The 23,187-nt window shown below is 36.1% G+C and overlaps 1 protein-coding gene across 2 annotated transcripts in view; it reads right to left on the bottom strand.

The window, feature by feature from the left end:
- LOC306860267 (cadherin-like protein 26) overlaps positions 1-20,449 on the bottom strand; it is a 28,336-nt gene extending 7,887 nt beyond the window's left edge. Inside the window, exons 1-16 of one of the 2 annotated variants that reach the window (XM_079401881.1) lie at positions 20,109-20,449; positions 13,388-13,441; positions 12,400-12,495; positions 11,752-11,907; positions 11,492-11,639; positions 10,186-10,358; positions 9,982-10,110; positions 8,972-9,154; positions 8,357-8,628; positions 7,543-7,685; positions 7,184-7,411; positions 4,184-4,405; positions 3,861-3,991; positions 3,289-3,336; positions 1,355-1,420; positions 149-202 (exon numbers count right to left, since the gene is read on the bottom strand). In XM_079401881.1, coding sequence (XP_079258007.1) covers positions 149-202; positions 1,355-1,420; positions 3,289-3,336; positions 3,861-3,991; positions 4,184-4,405; positions 7,184-7,411; positions 7,543-7,685; positions 8,357-8,628; positions 8,972-9,154; positions 9,982-10,110; positions 10,186-10,358; positions 11,492-11,639; positions 11,752-11,907; positions 12,400-12,495; positions 13,388-13,441; positions 20,109-20,144 — 2,139 coding nt within the window. In that variant the 5' untranslated portion in view covers positions 20,145-20,449. The remainder of the gene's footprint in view (positions 1-148; positions 203-1,354; positions 1,421-3,288; positions 3,337-3,860; positions 3,992-4,183; positions 4,406-7,183; positions 7,412-7,542; positions 7,686-8,356; positions 8,629-8,971; positions 9,155-9,981; positions 10,111-10,185; positions 10,359-11,491; positions 11,640-11,751; positions 11,908-12,399; positions 12,496-13,387; positions 13,442-20,108) is intronic. The other variant, XM_079401882.1, reaches the window with a different exon arrangement.
- Between the last annotated feature and the right edge of the window lie 2,738 nt (positions 20,450-23,187).

Below are 23,187 nucleotides of genomic sequence, written 5' to 3'. Positions count from 1 at the left end.
TGCTCTGAAGCAGGAACTCGTGTCAAGGAACACCTTGGGCAAAAGCCAAAATTTCATAGTTGTTTTTTACATAACTCTTCCCCTCCCAGCCTGTCATGCCTCAGGTGTTATAGCCAAATGTCTCTATTTGACGGATGCTGTCACTCACCATGCTCACTCCTCCACCACTGGACATTTCCTGGACGTTGTACTGAACGTTATACTGTGAGAGAAAGCATGCATCATCATCATCAAAGAACAATGTGACTTATGACCATGATTTATGATATTTAGTATTATTAATTTTTGAATTAAGAGTTGTAGTGTTTTGAATAGAAAATAAACAATGTCACCCAAACACAACACAATCTCATGGCAACTCCTGAATTATTTTACATTTTGCCAAATTGGTAGCCAATTTGAATGAATTTGTATAATCTCATTTGTACATTTTTGTATACTCTGCTTACATCTGATTTGATCTGCTGATGGTTATGTTTAGGGGTGGACCTTCAAGCTAACTTTTTTCCCTAAAAATCACACTTTGGTAACACTTTAGAATGCTGTTCCATCATTAATGAATAACTACACAAGAACACATGAGTAACACAATATTAGCACTCTAGTAACTAACAAGAAACTCTGATTAATGAATTAGTAAGTAATAGTGCTTATTCGAAGTGGTAGTTCACTATTAGATAATCAATAACAATTATTTTTTCATACTTCCCTAAGAACTACAGGTTCATAATTAATATGAATAATACATAATGTATAATTAATTCTAAAGTAAAGGTCATGGTAACCCACTAGTAATGACTCAAGTATTACCAAATCCTTCAGAAGAAATTACTAATTATTTGGATCAGTATTCTAAAGTGAAGATCATGATAACTCCCTAGTCATGACTGAAGTTATTGTAAACTTTTAAGTTTTTTGTAAGATTTAGTTTAGTTTATTATCGATGATAATAAATAATATGATAATATTGCACTTGTTTTTGAAGCTGCGGTTGCTTATTTATCTTGCAAGAGCTGGCAACCACCCTGTGCTAATTGAAGAAGAACAAGGGTGGAATATGTCATACAGTTTTAACATGTTTTCACATCAGTTAATTTTATTTCGGATAAAAAGGAGGGGAATCAGATCCAAGCTATTTTTTTCCCCTCAAAGGCTGAAATTGTAGCACAAAATATATCTGAAATAATGTTACATTTTTACCATATTTAAATCTATTTTGGAGATTTGTGAAACACGTGTACTGTGCGTTCTGGGTGTTGCACCACAGGTTATAGTTAGTTTTTCCATAAATGTCAGCAGAATGATCTAGGATTAATTCTTGGCAGTCAACACATTTACTTCATTTGACACTCACCCCTGCAGAGCTTCTCATCATACCATTTTCACCCCTCATGTATCCATCAGTAAACGCGTACTCAGGCTGGAACAACAGGCAAACAGTTAGTCGCTTATTAAATTATGAGATGAAAAGAGCCATGTCATATTATTTTCTTTTAGATCCTGTTGTTACTTAACAGTTAAAATCCCAAAAGTGACTAATCTCGCATTAAAGGATTAACGTTAGTTCACTTCCAGAACTTCCAGTTTAAACCGTATTATCTGTATTTGAACGTGTTTAATGTTAACTGTTTACACCAAGGGTCTGAGGGTAACGCAATTTCAATTCTCTGTATGTATGTGCTGTACATGTGGAAGAATTGACAATAAAGCAGACTTGACTTGACTTGAGAATAATAAATTCCTGATAATTTACTCACCGTTCATGTCTTTCTTTCTTCAATCGAAAAGAAATTAAGGATTTTGAGGAAAGCATTCTAGGAATTTTAGTGGACTTCAATGGGGATCAATGGGTTGAAGGTCCAAACTGCAGTTTCAGTGCAGTTTCAAAGGGCTTTAAATTTGATTTATTTTAGATTTTTTTAAATGTATGCTCTTTTTAATCACAAATGCTCATCTTGCACTTGCTCGACCTCACGCGTTACATAGTCATGTTGGAAAGGTCACGTGCCGTAGGCAGAAGTACTGACCCAGTGTTTACAAAGCAAACGTGCAAAAAAAGTCAAACCCCCTTTACAAAAAAAAGGTAAAACAACAATGTCGAACGATTTTGAAGTTGCAGGAGAAAATGATATGGAGTACACTGAAGTACACAGATAACCGCGCGTGACCTTTTTTAACATTATTATGTAATGTGTGAAGTCGAACTAGTACAAGACTAGCATTCGTGGTTAAAAAGTAAATACATTTTTGTTTTTAAGAAAATCGTTTTCCTAAATAAGACTCTTATTCCTCGGCTGGGATCATGTAGAGCATTTTGAAGCTCCTGTGAAACTGTATTTTGGACCTTCAAGCCGTTGATCTCCATTGAAGACCACTATATGGAGAAAAATCCTGGAATGTTTTCCTCAAAAACATGAATTTCTTTGCAACTGAAGAAAGAAAGTCATGAACATCTTGGATGGCATGGGGGTGAGTAAATTATCAGGATTTTTCTTTTATTCTGGGAGTGTACTAATCCTTTAATGCTTATACGACAAAACAAAATTAAAATCCATGGACACAAAATAAGATTTTATCAGAATCTTCTTCTTATGTATATATACTGTACATACTACAGCACAGAAGATTGGGATTGGTAACGTCTTGTTTCTTATGCTCACAAAGGCTGCATTGATTTGATCCAAATATATTATAAAATGCAATTTATCCATGTGATCAAAGCTAGATTTTCAGCATCATTACTCCAGTCTTCAGTGTCACATGATCCTTCAGAAATCAGTCTAATATGCTGATTTGCTTCTCAAATGTCTTTACTGTCACTTTTAATGAATTTAATGCATCCTCAATGAACAAAGTAATAATTTATTTTGAGGACAAAACAAATTACTGACTCCAAACAATACAACAGTAGCTGTAGCACCATACAGAAGTTAACAGACACTATGTGCCAAACTGCCACTGGTGCCAAAAAAAGTGCTTGGCACCCTGTAACTACACATAAATAATTTTATTATAAAATTAACATTTGGCATAACCAGTCCAAACATGTAATAGAACCTCAAAAGCCAAATTATAACAAGTGTGTTGTTAACAACCTGCTGTTATGTTTAAGTCTTACAGACAGCATGTAGCAACATGTAGTGCTTTTTCATTCAGTATAAGTCATCTTGGGATCTTCTTCACGGTGCCAAAATGCGACAACATACATCATCTGGCTTTTGGCCATGTAGGCATTAGGCCAATGAGAAAAGCAACAGAAAAAAAAGAGAGAAAAAAACTTGTATGTACCGGTGCAGAAGGAGTGTTCAAGCTTACCGCCCGATACGCTGGCCCAGGCTGAGGAGAAAAAAATATATATAATCACAGGCAAAATGATGATCACATGTTCAGCTCTTAGACCACATGTGCTGCTTGTAAAACTGCACCAAATATTCTCAGGTAAACAGGTCCAGGCTTTACTTGCAAATATCAGTGCAAACACTTTACAATGTCCTGGAACAAGTTATGGGTACACACAAATAATCTGTAGTCGATCGAAATTAATTTTTAAACAGATACAATCTCATTCGAAAATACCAAGTTACATTTTTCAAAATGTGCAAAATGCAATCAGATTTAATTTAATTTAGACAGACACATATCAGCCTATGAAAACAGTCTGTGAAAAAATGATTGTGTCATATATTTGTGTAAAATTTTACTATATACATATGCAATACAAGACACACAGCATCAAAGGGATATCAAATACCAAATTATATTTCTTGAGATATGAAGCGCAGGCACACAGTCGATAGTTTTTACAGCTCCTACTAAATTCATAACTCTAAACTCTCGACAAGCCTGATAGTTTTGCATACCTTATAGATTGAGCCTCCTCCCTCTTCATTGTATTTGACAAGGGTTTGGTTACCCTCATCCTGCAGGTTCAGAGGGATGTGTTGAAACTTCTTGCTTTGACAATCACAGAACAAAGGAAAGAGGAACACCACTGCAAAACAACAAGGTGACATTATATAACATACAGTACATATTACACAACATTGGAGGATGTGGAGAGTATGTGCCATAATAAGAACTGCACTCTCGCAAAAGTTCTTATATAATCAAATCAGTGGAACAGAACTGTTGTTGTAGGCTGTATTTGATATTTTTGTCTGTCTGTTGTGTTGTTGAAACTCACATCCCAATAGGAGAAGTCCAGCAAACAGGAGACCGATGGCTGCTGCACCCAGTCTTGAGGAGAAAGGAAGACGGCTACGGCACGTGTTCATTCCTGTGCACTCACACACAACTACCTGAAAAACGTCTTCTCCTTGCTGACCCTGCTGATCCTGTATCTTCAAAGGAATGGAGTAGTTTCCATATGGCAGACTCGTCAAACTTATCAGAAAGGTGTTTATTCCTGCGGTACAAACCCAGCAATAATGATTGAAACAGGGTTAACTAAAACCATAACAAAACATTTCTGTTTCTTGAAATAAACCTATTTTATTTCAGTTAGTTGCCAAGGAACTACAGGTATGTCTCACTGATTACACTTTTGTATAGGGACCAATTCTCACTATTAACTAGTTGCTTATTATCATGCATATTACTAGCATATTGGCTGTTTATTAGTAATTAAAAAGCACAATACCTTATTCCAACCGTATTTTAGATCTCGTAATCCTACACCATACCTAAATTTAACAACTACCTTACTATTAATGAGCAGCAAATTAGTAGTTTGAGGGAAAAGACATACAGTCAGGTCCATAAATATTGGGACATCGACACAATTCTAACATTTTTGGCTCTATACACCACCACGATGGATTGAGGGTATCTACATCCAAATCAGGTGAACGGTGTAGGAATTACAACAGTTTGCATATGTGCCTCCCACTTGTTAAGGGACCAAAAGTAATGGGACAATTGGCTTCTCATCTGTTCCATGGCCAGGTGTGTGTTATTCCCTCATTATCCCAATTACAATGAGCAGATAAAAGGTCCAGAGTTTATTTCAAGTGTGCTATTTGCATTTGGAATCTGTTGCTGTCAACTGTCAAGATGAGATCCAAAGAGCTGTCACTATCAGTGAAGCAAGCCATCATTAGGCTGAAAAAACAAAACAAACCCATCAGAGAGATAGCAAAAACATTAGACATGGCCAAAACAACTGTTTGGAACATTCTTAAAAAGAAGGAACGCACCGGTGAGCTCAGCAACACCAAAAGACCCGGAAGACCACGGAAAACAACTGTGGTGGATGACCGAAGAATTCTTTCCCTGGTGAAGAAAACACCCTTCACAACAGTTGGTCAGATCAAGAACACTCTCCAGGAGGTAGGTGTATGTGTGTCAAAGTCAACAATCGAGAGAAGACTTCACCAGAGTGAATACAGAGGGTTCACCACAAGATGTAAAGATGTAAAGCCTCAAAAACAGGAAGGCCAGATTAGAGTTTGCCAAACGACATCTAAAAAAGCCTTCACAGTTCTGGAACAACATCCTATGGACAGATGAGACCAAGATCAACTTGTACCAGAGTGATGGGAAGAGAAGAGTATGGAGAAGGAAAGGAACTGCTCATGATCCTAAGCATACCACCTCATCAGTGAAGCATGGTGGTGGTAGTGTCATGGCGTGGGCATGTATGGCTGCCAGTGGAACTGGTTCTCTTGTATTTATTGATGATGTGACTGCTGACAAAAGCAGCAGGATGAATTCTGAAGTGTTTCGGGCAATATTATCTGCTCATATTCAGCCAAATGCTTCAGAACTCACTGGACGGCGCTTCACAGTGCAGATGGACAATGACCCAAAGCATACTGCAAAAGCAACCAAAGAGTTTTTGAAGGGAAGGAAGTGGACTGTTATGCAATGGCCAAGTCAGTCACCTGACCTGAATCCGATTGAGCATGTATTTCACTTGCTGAAGACAAAACTGAAGGGAAAATGCCCCAAGAACAAGCAGGAACTGAAGACGGTTGCAGTAGAGGCCTGGCAGAGCATCACCAGGGATGAAACCCAGCGTCTGGTGATGTCTATGCATTCCAGACTTCAGGCTGTAATTGACTGCAAAGGATTTGCAACCAAGTATTAAAAAGTGAAAGTTTTATTTATGATTATTATTCTGTCCCATTACTTTTGGTCCCTTAACAAGTGGGAGGCACATATGCAAACTGTTGTAATTCCTACACCGTTCACCTGATTTGGATGTAAATACCCTCCAATTAAAGCTGACAGTCTGCAGTTAAAGCACATCTTGTTCGTTTCATTTGAAATCCATTGTGGTGGTGTATAAAGCCAAAAATGTTAGAATTGTGTCGATATCCCAATATTTATGGACCTGACTGTAGTTAATGGTTAGTTAATAGTGAGAAGTGTGACCATCTCTTTTAGTACTAACTGTGCTAAATGTACTACTTTAGAATTTGAAGTACTAAAATAACTACAACTAAAACTAAAAATATATATATATATATTGGCATATTAAAAACTTTAAAAAGACAAAACTACAAAGTAAAACTACTAAAATCTTAACTATAATTAAAAAGAAAACTGAAAATATAATAATGATACTAATTTAAACTTTAAGTATAATAGTGTCTCAATACTAAAATAACACTGGCATGAAATATGTGAGATGTTTACAGCAAACACCTCCTTAAATTATGTTAGATTTATATTTTTCATCAAGAAAAAAACAAACAAACAAAAAAACAGTAAGGCTTTAGTTTAGGGACCAATTCTCACTATTAACTAGTTTCTTATTCGCATGCATATTACTAGCACATTGGCTGTTTAGTAGTACTTATAAAACACATATTAATGACTTATTCTGCATGACCATGATTTAGATCCTCTAATCCAACCCCAAACCTAACCGTAACTACCGTACTAACTTTTAATAAGCAGCAAGTTATGAGTTTAAGGCAAAAGTCATATAGTTAATAGTGAGAATTGTTCCCAAAACTAAAGCACGACTAAAAAAAGCTTCTTACCAATATAATTAGTAAAATTCAAGAAATGTTTTGGATAAAAAATTCCTAGTAATTATCATGTAAATGTATCATGTTTTTATATTTTTACTAGATACAAAAAGAAAACAATTTTTATTGTGCAACCATCTGATGGAGCCAGAAAAATCCTCAACTATTAACTGTGAATGAAGTAAATGCAATGTATGTGACCTGACCTGTGGTGGGATCCAGCTTCCACAGATTCTTCAGTTCTTCCTCTCCTCCCAGAGAGAAGGTGAAAGGACCAGCAAACGGAGCGCCGTCAATGTCTGTTGGTTTCACATCCACACGATTGACTTTGTTCCCGCACATGACCGCATTTTTAGATACGAGATAGGGAGCGTTATCGTTCTGGTCACCTAGGTAGACCACTACAGTGCATGTGCCTGTAGCTGGAGGCTGTCCTGTGAACAGCATGTGGGAAAAAGTCAGCGACAGCTGCGTTCACAGATTAAATTAGTGTTTTTAAGAACAGTAAAATTACTTTGGTTTGGACTGTGTTGAACATACTGAGAACAGATAGCTCGGTGCTTACCGTCATCTATAGCATGCACTACGACAGTGTAGGTGTCATTTTTGATAAATGGAGACTCCCGGTCCATATTCTGAATTGTGGTGAGCTTTCCTGTCTTCGGATCCACACTCACCCATTTGGCTGGGTCTTGAACTAACTCATACCTACATAAACATACAGACTGTAAAACACTTTTACTCTCTGTCAGATCACTGTCCAGTTTACCTCTCTGGTGTGTGTGTGTAACTAAAACTGTATATTTACATTTTATATAACACAAAGTTTATATTAGAATTTTTTTCCATATACAGTATTTTGAAAGAGTTTGTGGTCAATATGCCTTTTTTAAACTAAATTAATACTTTTATTCAGCAAGGATGCATTTATTTGATTCAAAATGACAGGAAAGACTTTTTTATATTATTACTATATATATATATATATGTGTGTGTATATAGTGTGTCACAAGATCCTTCGGAAATTATTCTAATATGCTGATTTGCTGCTCATGAAACCTTTTAATAAATATGGACGGATGGATGAATATTAAATAAAATAAATGCAGCCTTGGTGAGCAGAATTTTATTTTATTTTTTTCTCAAAATCATTTAAGAACCTGACCAACCCCTAAAATTTTGAATGATTGTGTATATAATGAAACTGGAATATAATTTTATATTTATTATATTTTTTTACTTTCTATAATATTTTAATTTTATAACATAATAATTTGATTTGATATTTTAGATATTATAAAATAAAAGTAGCATACAAATCTTCAAAAATGAAAAGTTTTAATTGATGGGTAATTTGATGCTGTGCAGCTCAACCACACCTGAGTTTGTCAACGTCCGAGTCCTCATCTTTGATCTCGGGTACTAATAACACATCTCCCAGAGGTCCGTTTTCATTCCGGTAAACTTTTTCAATTTGCTTTTTAAACACAGGAGGATCGTTCACATCAATGACTTTCACTGACACTTTGGCAGTGTTTGGCTTTGGTGTAGGTCCTGTTACAGCCTTTCCATCAACACACCGAAATAATTTCTCCACGTTCTCTACTGCTATCTCCAGCTCTTTGATCTCAGTTTTCTCAAAATTCTTCCCCTGTGAAAATACAAGCATATTAAATGCTGTCTATCTTTTTTTTTTATTCAGTCCTGTTTTTCAGCCCACCAACACAATGTAAAACTAACATGTGTACTGAAAGAAGTAACTGTCATATGTAAGTAAATCTGTGAAATCTGTTTTTCTTACTATTGAATTCTCCAGATAAAGAAGCAATGGCTACCATCAACAAACAGTTGACGGAAGCCATTGAATTCTTTTGTGTTCATCAGAAGAAAGAAACTAAAACAAATTTGGATCGACAGTGCGAGTATATGATGACAGATGAAATATTTGTATGAAATAAGTGTATGAAATATTTAAAAGGAACAGTGGCATTTACCTTGATAACAGACAGCACACCTTCATTGGTTTTGGGGTCTGTCTCTATCTTATAATTTCCCTCCTCATTGCCCTTCAGGATGGAGAACACTGCTCTTGAACCAGGCGTGTTCGGTGTGTCCTTGTCTTTGATGCCGATTCTTAGGATATCCTTTAATTCCATTTCCATTACTTCAGCGTTGTACTGTTATACACACAAATATTCATTTATATCAAAGTATATCATATCACGTTTATTAAAAAGACAAGTTTTTTTTTTTCCAAAAATCATAGTATTTATTAATAGAAAAACTAAAATGTTCTAATAATGTTTCTTTATAAAGTTCCCATTAAGTTATGAACATATCATTTCTGAATGTTAATGTTTAAATGTTTAGTTTTTTAAATATAAAAAAACAGTTATGAACATTCCAGTTAGAACATTCCATTTTATTATTTTGCAAGCCTTATGGGAATGTTACATTTAAATGTTCTGTCAAATAAAAATAAAAGTTTCAGGAAAAAAAAACAAAAAAAAAACGATGTATAGAAAAATATTTTTGTGATAACGTTTTGAGATCATTATTAAATACCAGGTAACTTTGAATGAATGTTCCATTAACGTAACTAGCAAGACAATGGGCAAAACTCCCGTGTGTGTGTCTGTGTGTGTGTGTGTGTGTGTGTGTGTGTGTGTGTGTATATATATATATATATATATATATTAGTGGTGTTTTCCCATTCAAAACTCCTTGAAGTGTTGCTTTGACATTGAGGAGTACTGATTGGTTTTTAGTGTGTTGCTATGCTGCCGTCCCTCAGCAAGCACCCAACTGACTGTTTACAAACAGGTTTCCTAAACACTTCTGTCACTGGTCAGCCCAAAACTCACACCTTTGGCTGATGCAGTGTTGCTATGTCAGACAGCAAACACGTCACAGTGTTTACATTTTTTTCACATATCAATCTGCACATGGCTTCCTTATAGTTATGTGCATATTAAACTGGGATTGTGCGACTAGCCAGACTCACCGTGGGCAAACTGAATTCTGGGGGATGGGTGTTGGAATCAGTGATATCCAGAATAATAGTGGCAGTTGAAGACATTGCAGGTGTTCCTTGATCCCTTGCTTCAACTAGCACTTTATATTGTTTTACTTTCTAAAATACGGGAGACAGAAGAGATGAGAAATGCTGAAAAATGCTGAAAACGTGCATTCACCATTAGTTACTCACATCATAATCAAAGCACCCCGTGAAGGCCAGCTGTTTGACTGTAGTGGCAGGTAAGTCCTTCAGGGTAAATGTTGGTGAAGCAGGGTCTTGTGACACCACCTTCATGGTGAACTGGGAATTAGGAGTATCCTTCTCATCATTGTCATGAGCTTGTAATGTTGCTTGGACTGTGCCTATTAGAACAAGGATGATTAGAAAGAGAAAACAATCTCTCTGCTTATTTTTAAAAGTTTAGCTTCAATACCTGCTCCTTTTGGAATGAAGAGTAAGTTTTGACTTTTAAAAGTGTTAGTATGTATAAATATTATAATGAATTATTTTATCTGAAAAGATCAAGAACAATAAGACTTCTAACAGCATTAGAGTGTGTAATTTCTGTGTCGCCAAATAGAAATACTAAAAAATAAATAAAAAAATAAAAATGTACAAATGCTGCACCGGGGCAGTACACTTTCAGAAGGTACAAATATGTTTAGGTTCTAACATATACACTGTAGATACTAATATATATATATATATATATATTAGTGCTGCCAAACGATTAATCACATCCAAGATAAACGTTTTTGTTTACATAATATATGAGTGTGTACTGTGTAATTTATTATGTATTTATAAATACACACACATGCATGTGTATATAAGAAAAATAAAGTTTACGTTTATATATTAAATATATTTAAATATGATATAATTTACATGAATATGCATATATGCATGCAAATATATGTAATTATTTTCAAAATATTTGCTGTATGTGTGTGTCTTTATATATACACGTCATAAATATACACAGTACACACTTATATTATGTAAACAATTTTTATTTTATTTCGGATGCGATTAATCGCTTGACAGCACTAATATATATATATATATTATTTTATTTATTTATTTATTTATTTATTTTTCAGGTACTAATGTGCACTCTTTAGTAGTAAATAAGGTATAAAGGTGTACCTTTTGAAAGGGTCCTGGCCCAGTGACAGCTTTTGTACTTTTTTTTTTTTTTTTTCCCCAGAGCATGCAGACCCCTCCCCCATTTGTCATTGGCTGGCAAAAGAGTTTAGCCCCACCCCAAACTTATGCCATTTGTTTAGCCTATATTATTGTATTGAGCTGATCTGGATGCTTAAACAAACAGAGCAATGTTTAGAAATCACCACAGAACGTTATGGTTTACACTTTTCAAGGTAAGTCACCATACAAATTACCATATTACTATATTTAGCCATGATTAAAGAAAGCATTATAACAGAAAAAAAAAAAAAAACTGCACACTTTATCTTCATATATATGCAGTAACCTTCAGGTGTGTTCTCGGGAACAGTTGCACGTATAAAGCTCGGAGTGAACTGAGGACTATTGTCATTCTTGTCCTTTATTTCTACATTAAATGACAGCGTTTTGTCCAATGTTTCTCCAGACTGCCTGTCCAGTACATCAAAGTCCACCTACAAAAGAATCAAAAAGCCACAGTGAACTACATCGATATAAACCGAATCAGTCCTTCCTGTTGTTAGCATTAGTGTCATGACAAACTCAACAAATCTTGTTTTGTCTTACATGGAAAACGGGGTATTCTTCCCTGTCGATGGTCCGGTGTACATACACAGTCCCGCTGTTTTCATCAATGGTAAACAAACCAATAGGCTCTTTTGTCACTCCGTCTCCTTTGATGCGGAACTTAACGGTGTTGTCCACTTTTTTTTCATTGTGTAGCTAGCATCAATTAAACCAAAAATATACATGAGAATCATGTGCAGGTACAGTATAATTTATGATGATTTATTTGTATACATTATTAAGAATGTAAATCCATTATGACATTCGCCTACATAATCCAAATGACACCTCAAGAAAAACCCTATGAAATCAACACTGAGTTTTATGGATTTTAGTTTTATGTCTCAAGCTTTGAGGACATCTGCTATAGTGAACCAAAGTAGACACCAAAGAGACTTTCAGATTTCCAAAGAGTTACATTGCTTATTTTTCAGTAAAACGGGGCAAAAATATTTTTTACCCAACAAATGTTCTTCAAAATAATGCTCCTCTGCCTAACACTATTAGCTGGTAGCTTTATCATGTGCTATAATGAAAGCCTGTGAGCTGTCTATAAATATACAATCAACCCAAACATCCCTGCAACACAGAAAAGAAAACGTGCTCGTGAAGAGATTTTATGAGGAACACGAATAGTAGTAAAGTTACCTGTGTTACTATAGTGGGATACGGTCCAGGCATGTTCTCTTCCAGATCAATGGTGGACAGAACCCATCTTCTCTTTGAACGAATAAGAACAGCATCCTTTGAGATAGAGAGAGATATAATGAGTGATCAGAAATGAAAAGCTACAGACAAACTTCTTGTGATTCAAACGGAACATCTCTCTGATTCTGAAACAGGCTACAGAACTAAAAGTTTTGAACTAAACTATTTTTTAATTTGTCAGGACAGAGTTGTAACTTAAGTTATAACTTAATGTATCAACTCTATTTTGGATAATCTAAAGTAATAACACTTCTTATCCAAAATAAAGAAAATAAATAAATACATAAAGCTCATTGGATCCTGAGTGACCTTGTGGAACTCATCAAACCCAGTATGGAAAGATGAAGTCTGAAGATTTCATCTAATTTTTTAAATATTCTGTTTGATAGTAAGATGTCTTTCAAAGCTACTGTTTTAGTTAATGTTTTTACTTACATTATGTAATATAGGTGTATTTAAATTAGTGCTGTCAAATGATTAATCGTGATTAATCACATCCAAAATAAAAGTTTTTGTTTACATAATATATGAGTGTGTACTGTGTATTTATAAATAAATACAAACACATGCATGTATATATTTAAGAAAAGAATGTTATGTAACATAAATAATGTTATGTTTAGGAATGAAATACAATAGTAAAAATATACAAATGCATATACATGTAAATATTTTCAAAATATATACTGAATGTGTGTGTTTTTATATACATAATAAAAAAACACAGTACACATATTATGTAAACAAAAACTTGTATTTTTTGATGCGAATAATCGTGATTAATCAGTTGACAGCACTAATTTAAATCTAAATTAAGTCTTGTATTGTGGTCTGATGATAAGTGGGATTTAAATTTTTGAGACATGTTGTGTCAAGACTGAGCTGAGCTGAGATATTACATGCTGATTTGGTCTTTTAGATTACCTACCCGCTTTTCCCGTTTGCTGGTATCATTTTTGCTGGAAGCGGCCACATCAACAAGCTGATGAATAGACAAAAAAACAGGGAGATGCATTATATGATAACACCTTCCTGTTAAACTCATAAACTTGAGCTAAAATGCAAAAAAAATGATAATAAAATGAAATAAAAAATAAAAACATTTTGATAGACATTCTTTCCGTTGTCTTTAATTACACACTGTCATGTTGGTCAGCTTGTTTAAAGAATGCTAATCACAGTCAACATGAAATGCAGCAACCCATAAACACCATCATACCAAATGCCTTACTAACATCAAAGGCGTTATAAAAAAATGCCATGCTTAAACCTTTTCACACCCAATATAAAAAAAATATATGTATTCATGGTTCACATGTGGCTGTTGTCAAAAAATAATTACCAGTTTTGTTCTTGTAATCGTCAATGAAAAATGATGCCAGTGCAGTATGAACACTTTCTTAAATATCACATTATTTAATTAAGTTATTGCACAGGAAACTCTTAAAAAAAAAACAAAAAAAAAAAACCTTTAAATATTTTAGGCTTAGGGTGTTAGTTTGTCTGTGCAATCCAGGCAGTATCAGGCACATGGTCTCAGATCCTCCTGTGGGATATCAGAGACTGAATTTGGATAATATCCAGTGCAGAGTTTGTTATACGGCTCGTTCAGTGAATCGCCATAACACGGATTCTGCTCAAATCCCTATAAAATCATAAATGATTCCCTTTGAGCTAATTTAAACTATTGCTTTAAATTACATATTAATATTACTTGTATTACGCTTACATATTGGTGGAGAATGCGGGAAGATTAATCTAAATTATGAGCATAAACCAAGTTATTTAATCTTTTTCTATTGCCGTGGATGAGAGACGAGACTAGTGTGTGTGTGTGCGCGTGTGTGAATGAAGACAGCAAAAGAACTTCTCAAACTGCAGTAAGTGAACTTAAAGTTAACATCTGAGATCGTACAATAAGGATGAAATTGAGCGTGTTCCTCTCTTTCTGTAATGCCTGGTTTTATAGCTGAAGTGATGTCCTGCGGGTTCCAGGTCAGTCAGTAGCTATTCTCATGAATCTCAGTCTGTAGCCGAACGAAGCTAAACTGCAGTGATTAAACGGGAAATAAATCAGTGGATAAAGAATAGTTTTGAGCGTGTTCCTCAATCCTATTTATCAAAGCCATTATTATTCATAGTTTGATTAGCAGTGCGTGTCCCATTGTTAAATCATCTATGACTCCCTCAGTTAAACATTAGAGAATAATGCTTGTCTGTTTGTGTAACTGTTCACTAAGTGAAGTTAATCTCGCTTAACACTGCGTGTGTCCGAGAGATTTTAATGGGAGTTTTAAAAGCTTTATCAAGTAAAGTTTAACTTTGAACCAACAGCGAAGAAAACCTGTTGTTTATGTGTCCAGAGAAACTGGCACGGGCTTCTGATACACCAGCACTGTTTCCCTGCAGCACCAAGCTGCTATTTTAATAAGTTTAACTCTGAACGAACTGAGAGTTTAAGCGCCACATCGCAGAACAACTAAAAGCGTTGTTGTTTATTTGTACAGTGTTGAAAGACTAATCATCTTTACAAATTTGATTGTAATCGTTCTTCCTAACCTCCCTACATTAAAAACGCAATCAAAATTTTAACATCTCATGCAACGCTGAGATCAATTTTAATAGAGATGTTTTGAGCAACCGTCGCCTTCGCAGCCTCCCTGGTGAGCGGTCCAACTGTAAGGTGTACGTTGTCAATCCTGTCAGACTAAAAAAAGAGATCAGAATTATTATTATATTAGTTTGTCTAAAACAGATTTAATAATCTGCACCCTGGAGTCAGCCACCATCTAGGCGTCATGGCCTGTCCACGCTCCATGACCATCCAACAGTTGCGTGACCTAACACAGAAGGCCTACAATAAGCAGAAGATGGCCTCAAAGAAAGGTAACAAAACCTCCACACTCTTGAACTCTGTCAACAAAGACTCAAGCTTTGCACTGGACGACACCCAAGTGCATCACAACACCAGAATTCTCCATCAAGAGCATAGGGAACGGACCCCCATGTCCACGACAGCTATCAGCCCAACCGCTGGAAAAATCCATGGGACCAGCCACGCTTCTCAAGAAACCACAACAACTGGAAACCTAACCAGACATCCAAAGGTAATCGCCTGACTCATCCAAGAGCAACTCGTGTGGGTAAGCGACAACGGAACCCACCTCAGCACCACTCAGACATGCACAGTGCTGAGTTTGCACAAGAACAAGACAGCTTACCATCAGAAGACATGGAACAAGTCATGAAACAACTGAAAGAGTTCCTTCAAGATAAGCTGAACATGGATGACTACAAAATTGAGTCATGCTCGCTGTGACCAGCGACAGAACGGAAAGCCGATGATCACATGGTACAACATCATATCAGAGATGACAAGCACCTGTTCAACAACCACCCAGAATGAACAAGTCTCTCACGGCCAACCATTGATGAAAACTGAGGTACCAGAGAACATCACCCATCACTCACTAACAAACTGCTAAATGAACTTAAACTTCAAGAACCACATTCATGTCTGTGCAACAGCAACCACCAAAGCACAGAAGGTCAGAAAGTCTGTCACATCCAGAAGGCAGCACAAGAGGAATTCAACATAGGAGACGAAGTTTGAATCCTAGCTTCACACAGCCATGCCAAACTACCTCCGACTGTCTGCTTAAGAACTTCCTGCCTTGCTGGACTGACCCCCATTAGATCATGAACATGCCCTCATCCAAGCCAAGGATGCAGAGAGCCGGTCTTCACTGACATACCAGAAAAGGGGGGAGACAACACAGACTGAAACAGATCTGACCACACCTACACTACACCATTAACACACATAACATTACCTACACCCAGAGGTAACCACATCTACTGATAACACATTCAAAAAACATATTCTTCCCACAAGTAGAATATCCACATTTTAGCATAGCATAAAGTTACATACACCACCATGAAGAAACATGCAGCTATCCTCACAATAGGTAGAGCACCTGACACTAAGTGAAGGTACATGACTCCCTAGCTGCACATGACATCCTAGCTCAACAGAAGTTGCAAACCACGCTAGGAAACCCCACAGCAGCTTTGTTTTGTTTTGTTCTTCTTTCACCTATCCTTTTCCTTCCCCTCTTTCTTTAGTAGGTGAAACACCTAGACACCCTGCCAGGGTCAAAGGTCTGATATTAGGATTGACTCGTCACACCTAATATTCGCAAGCCACTCTAAACTGAATGGAAGCCAGAGAGCTCCATGCACGATAGGTCAATTCATTTTACCACAAATGATGCCACCAGAAACTAAAGGTGAACATTCTTAAGTTAAGACAACTTAGAAGGAACAAACTAATTTAATCACAAAACTTGATCGAAGAATCAAAGTATTGAACCGAATTAGAACGACAATTTCCAAATTGAACTGTTCAAATTACTAAACTATATTGACTGATTTAATATAACCGTCTGTACCTCAAATAACCTGAGGACCTGCACCAATACAGTAACTGTCATGGAGGTGTTGTCTTGTTGTTTGCTGTGTTTTTGTCTGCTTCTTCTGCCTTTGTTTTCAAGCGCTCGACGATGTCTTCAGCTAAACACCTCGCCGATCGAAGGGGGGATATGTAGGATATCGAGACTGACTCAGACAATTTTAAGATGCATCAGAACATTGAAACCTGAGGAGCTAGAATGCAGAGAGGCCTTAAGGAAACAGGATGTCATAAATCTAGTTTGAAGCAAGCAATCTAACCAGCAAGCCTCTTTCACAAAACAGCTTGCAACGTTGAGACAAAAGAACACTTATTGATAATTCCAATTCAAGAAGGAGACTGTCAAATTTGTTGTAAGTAATCAAGACTGATGTTCACATGTAAACCTGTGATAGAAAATCACGAGCTACAGACTTCCCCCATACAAGACAAAACAGACTTGAATTCCTTTCTCTAAAGAACACGCCTTCGTTCACCATAGAACTATACAAAGACTTTATTTTTCATATGCACATAAAATCATCCTAAAAGGACATTTCTATGCAGAACCCCATATTATGTTGTACCCACATATCATGTTTTAATCAAATAATATGTATGTCTTTTGAATCATTATTGAATAGCTGAAGGATTCAAGTTCATGTTTAGTATGTATGAGTTTGTAAAATCATGCTTTAAATGTTTCTTCCAATCAATTCTTTGTCAAATGCATCATAGTCTTGTTATCGAAATCGATGTTAAAAGTATACTTTGCAAGAGCCTGTAAAGTTCGAACCTCTGACTGAACCGATAACAAGTTGATTTATGATTTGGTGGAGACACAAAGCAACTCCCCAAGCAAGGACAGTATCTAATTGGTCAAGACATCCAGATGGGACGGTCTGAAAGCCGAGTTTAAAAGCTCAGGACACCATCTTTTATTTATCTTTGGCTCTTACTTACTCTTTTCCAAAACTCTTTGTTTTGCCACCGCATGCTGCTCTTTGAGCGTGCTCTGGCCCACATGCCAGCTGCTACCGCGATGGAAAGAAAACCAACCTAGTCTCGTTACATCCTTTTATTCTTTTACTTTAGTTTCTTTTCTTTCCGTGGAGATTCGTGTTCTAATGTAAGTTTGCTACAAAGTCTAGCTCCGACTGCACTCGCTTCAAACTTCGACCAGACCAACTCTGCATCCTCAGCCAACGCCCAAGACCTCACTTCAAAGACTACTGAACTCTCAACCCATCAGACACGTCGGGGAACCCCCTGTCTGCAACGACGACACAACCCCGTTACACAGGCAAAGCAAGCAAGTACACCTCCAGATTCTAACTGAATCAGGTGCAGTTAATATAAATCTTAGCCTCATTGAGAAACTCAAAGCGAGGGTTAAATAAGTGATTGATGGTTGTTCAGGTCTATGCACTTGAACATATTGCTGTAAACTTGGGATTTCACATTTTCATTCTCTTAAACTCATCCTTTCCTCACTTTCTCTCTTTGTAAACTCATCCTTTCCTCACTTTCTCTCTTTCTGCAGCGTGTGAATGCTTGTGTTCATGTGTTAGGTTAGTTTATGTCTTAGGTTTATATAAATAAAATCTGATTTATATTGAAAGAGAAGTATCTTGTGTTTTCTGCTCACAAGTTAATGTCTTAATCTGCCGATTTTGTTACTGTGCTATTAAAAAGTGTTTTCACTATATTTCGGATTTTAATATCCAGTGCAGAGTTTGTTATACGGCTCGTTCAGTGAATCGCCATTACACTGATTCTGCTCAAATCCCTATAAAATCATAAATGATTCCTTTGAGCTAAATTAAACTATTGCTTTAAATTACATATTAATATTACATGTATTACGCTTACACTCCTAAAGGTTTGGTGAGGTGAGATGAGTTTGGTTTGTTTGTACGTCCTTTTGTAGTTCCATTGATTCATATGATGTCCCTTTTAAGTTCACTAACACTGTGAACACCAAAAGCAGGCAGCTGGTTCTCTTTTTGGTTCAAACTGGATTTGTATAGTATTTTATATATATACTGCACTGTGTCTGAAAGCATGCCTTACTAATCCATTAAATACTTCATGAAATTACTGGTGAAGTTTCTCAAGGTTAAATAGACACAATGCAAATGCCGTTTGTACCTGCAAGACACCACCACCATCGCCGCTAAACTGTTTCCCTCACATTAAATACGATTTTGTTTTTACCACCTGCTAAAGATGAACAATGACACTCTTAAAATGATAGATTCCATAAGGAGATTTTCAAAGGGGTGTCATGAAGAACCATTTTTAGTTCCACAAAGAACCTTTCACTGATTAGTTCTATAATAATAACAACATTTTTTTTCTAAATATAAAGAACATTTTAATAATTGAAAGAACCTTTTTCAACTCTAAAGAATCTTTTGTGGAATGCAAAGATTGCACGGATGTTAAAGGTTTTTCATGTAATCATCACAATTCCAAGAACCTTTATTTTTAAGAGTGTAGACGTCTTTAAAAGAAAAAGGATGGGAGCTAATTCATAAATTATAAACACTCAAAGTGAAACTGACACCACACTAAATATCTATGGAAAACAAAAGGAAGCAACATCACAGGTAAACAAATCACTAAAAAAACGTCTGTCACTACAGAAATGTCAGAAATGTCTCAGCAAGTGTGTTTCATAATCATAAACCATTGATTAACCTTTTCCATGTTTGACTGTAATATATTCCTCCTCAACACATGACTCTTTGTAGCTAGTGCACTCTATCTGCTGCATGCTAAACCACGACACACTTCCTTCATGATCACCAGTATTATATTTCCCACAGATCTGATGTACATCCTGAACTTCGTATTCATTTAATGTTTTAAAGACATTTATACATAGAATTGCAGTATTTCTCTTAAATGTGGTTAAATTAACTCGATTCTGCATGTACACGTATGTCTGCACTCGTACTTTTAGCTTCACTTCTTATCATGCGCATATTATTAATCTGGTTTATTGTGGTTGTGTTATATGTTAGATTTCTAAAAGCTCCACGTAGACCATTTTCAGCACTTTATTAAAAAGAGACTGGAGGATACAATACAGAATAAACCCAGATTAGATTAAAGATTAGTCACCATTGTTAATAAAATGATTAACAGTGATGATTAAAGTTGACTCTTTGAAAATAAAAAGGTTACTCACCGCAAGTAGAAACAGGAATAAAGTGCTCTTCGTCATTCTGCTGCACACCTGTTAGCAAGCGCTCTCGAAATGTCAGATCAGCACCTGTGGCAATCACCTTAACTGGGATTACATGTAAAACGAGACAGCATTACACACCTTTTGTGTACTATTGTGCATCTATGTGGACGTGTGTGTTTGTGTGTAAATGGTGCCTGTGAATCCAATGAGTCATCTATCAACACAAAAACCCTTCAGGGCAGCAGCCTGGGAGTGGCTACTCCGAACAGCAAGTGAGGTTTCACGTCAGTTTTCCCTTCAGCTAAAACAAGACAAACTGGCTGCTCGGCTTGCCATCTGCCAAGTGAAAATGAACACTTTTGGCGGTAAGCCTGAGTTTATGTGTGGATGAAACATTCAACTCTACTACCTATATGCAAATGACGTTCACTTCAAGCCTGGGCCTGTATTTACTGATGCATTTATCTGAGGAGGACGTGAACTTCGTCTCAAGGCACATGCTGTGGTGTGTAGCACAAGAGTGTGTTAGGATGTAAAAAGTGGTCTGAAAATGGGCCTTTTACTTTAAAATGTTCCTAGTAACTAGGAAAACACCCTAACACACAGCAATGCTCTGGCATGGCAATCACCGTCAACACCATTGTGGTGAGCTTGCTATTCACATTTCTTTTTTGTTTGTTTTTTATATGCTATTTCAGAATTTAATTTTAATTTTTTGTAAGTTTGTCCTTTTTTTCTGTAGGAATTTTCAACATAGGTGAAAATGTGTTTTTCATGTTTTTTATTGCAGCTTTATATTTATTTTGTCATTGTACGTTACTAAATTTTCAGGGTATTTTAAGTGAACCACTACATCAAAAGTATTTTGTAAAAATCCAAGATTAATAAAGTTTAATAAAAATGTTAAATTTGCTGAAAATGTACTCCTCCTCATCAATGATGTAAATGGGTTTGATTCTTCATAGAAACAGGTTTGCATCACTTGTTCATCAGTGGATGCTCTGCAGTGAATGGGTGCCGTCAGAATGAGAGTCCAAACAGCTTATTTTTTTTTTTATTCTTATCCATAAAATCACAAGCAGAAAAGGGCCTTCAAATATTGTGGACACAGAATAACCTTGGAGACAAAAGAGGATGGAAAAAAAGCCTAATGAAAAATATGTCTGTCTTCTGATCACATGGGTTTAATTGTTTTATATTTAGATTGTTTACAGGTTAGATATTTGTCAGATAACTGCCTCAAAAAAAAAACACATGCACGTATCTGTGTGCACACCCCAGGCCTGTCAAAAGGTAATGTGCGTGACTATTAAAACCTGATTTTTATGGTTAATACATACAGACACTGTGACTCATGTATATCTTCTGTGAGAACCTTACCACTTACCACCTCTGAGAAAGTGATGTACTCTTCTAAACTATATCCACTACCTGAAACTGCTGCAGTTTAAACAGCAACAAGACATATAAAATAGCACTTTTAATTGATTTCATCATTCCAATACTGTGAAAAATTAAGTCTGAAAATGTTAATTCCAAAAATCCACAGAATGTTAATCAACACAAACATAATTTGAGATGTGATGGGTATAACCCCAATTAAACACACCTGAACGAGCCAAACAAGGTTAACAGGATCACTAGAAACTTCCAGCGTGTATTTGGAGCTAAACTGCAGGACATTGGCCCTCCGGGAGCAGGATTGGATTCTCGGCTGTAAATGATGTGATTCACTGTGTTTAACAGACGGACATCCTCAGGCATTGCTTTTCTCCATATTACCTAATAACTTATCGACTTTTGCACTTATTGAAATGCTGCTAAAACTCTTATTCAGTTTAATTAAAAATGTATTTATAGTCAAATCATTGCAAAGCAGCTTTCCTTACAAATTCCACAGCGAGCCAGTCAAAGACAACAGTGGAAAACTCATAACCTGAGATGTTAAAGTAGATAAGAAGAAACATTGGGAGGAGCACATCTCATCAGTCTGGCATCTATACCGATTAAAGTTACACGTATTATGTAATTATGTAATTATAATACTAATTCATTTGTCAGTCAAAATATGTAATGGATAATTATTGCATTCTGGAATATTTTGTTAAGATAGGATCAGAGACGGAGCCAGAGGGGAGTCCAGGGTGGCACACTGTTAATTTATAAATGTTCAATAATAAGAGAATATTAACATTGGCTGCAAGATACAGAAGAATAAGTTAAAAGTTGGTCGCACATTACACGAGAAGCACATTATATTTGTCTCACATTATTGTTAACGTACAATGACTGCAAACTCGGCTGGAAAATGTGTATAGATATTTTTTTACTTTCTATGGACTGAATAAAGTCTATTCTTTATTTAGAGAGATACATGTTTTTACAGCAAAACTCATTGACACCCAGCAAACGTTTTGGCTGTAAGGTGATTAGATTCGGTGATTAGATGTTGGACTTTTGAATTGAACGTGACAACATGATGGCATGGCACTTTTCATCTGGTGTGCAACATATTTGAAGTGGTTTCTATCAGGTTTAGGTTTCCTGAGCAACTTCTACCAAAGTTGAGTCGCTGTATAAATTAATGTTAGATATTTTGCTTCATTACAGTTAATCAGATAAGAGAGACAAGATCATTCCAAATTAAGCCTAACATGCAATGTTGTGCTAGTAATACATGAGGTCACAGTATCGTAACTACAACTGGACCACATTTGCCACATTAAAATTGTGTTTATGTGAACTATCACTTCTACCTCTAATCAGCACAGGCCCGGATCCAGAATCAAATCACTAAGGGTGCTTCTGAAATTAGTGCTCTAGCCTTAATAATCTATTTTGGCATTTATTATTTTTGTCCCATCTATAGCTATGGTTATTACGTGTCAATCATTGCAATTTTGAGAGTAAATCTCTCATTTATATGCTGATTAATTTACAGTGTGTGGCCACAGGTCCTCTTAGCAGCATGAAAAACAATTTTAATTTATTCAAATTCTGCCTGAATAATATTGTCACGAATCCGGTCTATGAACTTCCATTCACTCACCACCAGCGGTCACTGTTGCACTATACCCTG

Source organism: Barbus barbus, assembly GCF_936440315.1.
Source record: "Barbus barbus genome assembly, chromosome: 41".
NCBI lineage: Eukaryota > Metazoa > Chordata > Actinopteri > Cypriniformes > Cyprinidae > Barbus > Barbus barbus.
Note: the sequence above shows the minus strand (reverse complement) of the source record. Positions and strands in the feature narration are given on the sequence as shown.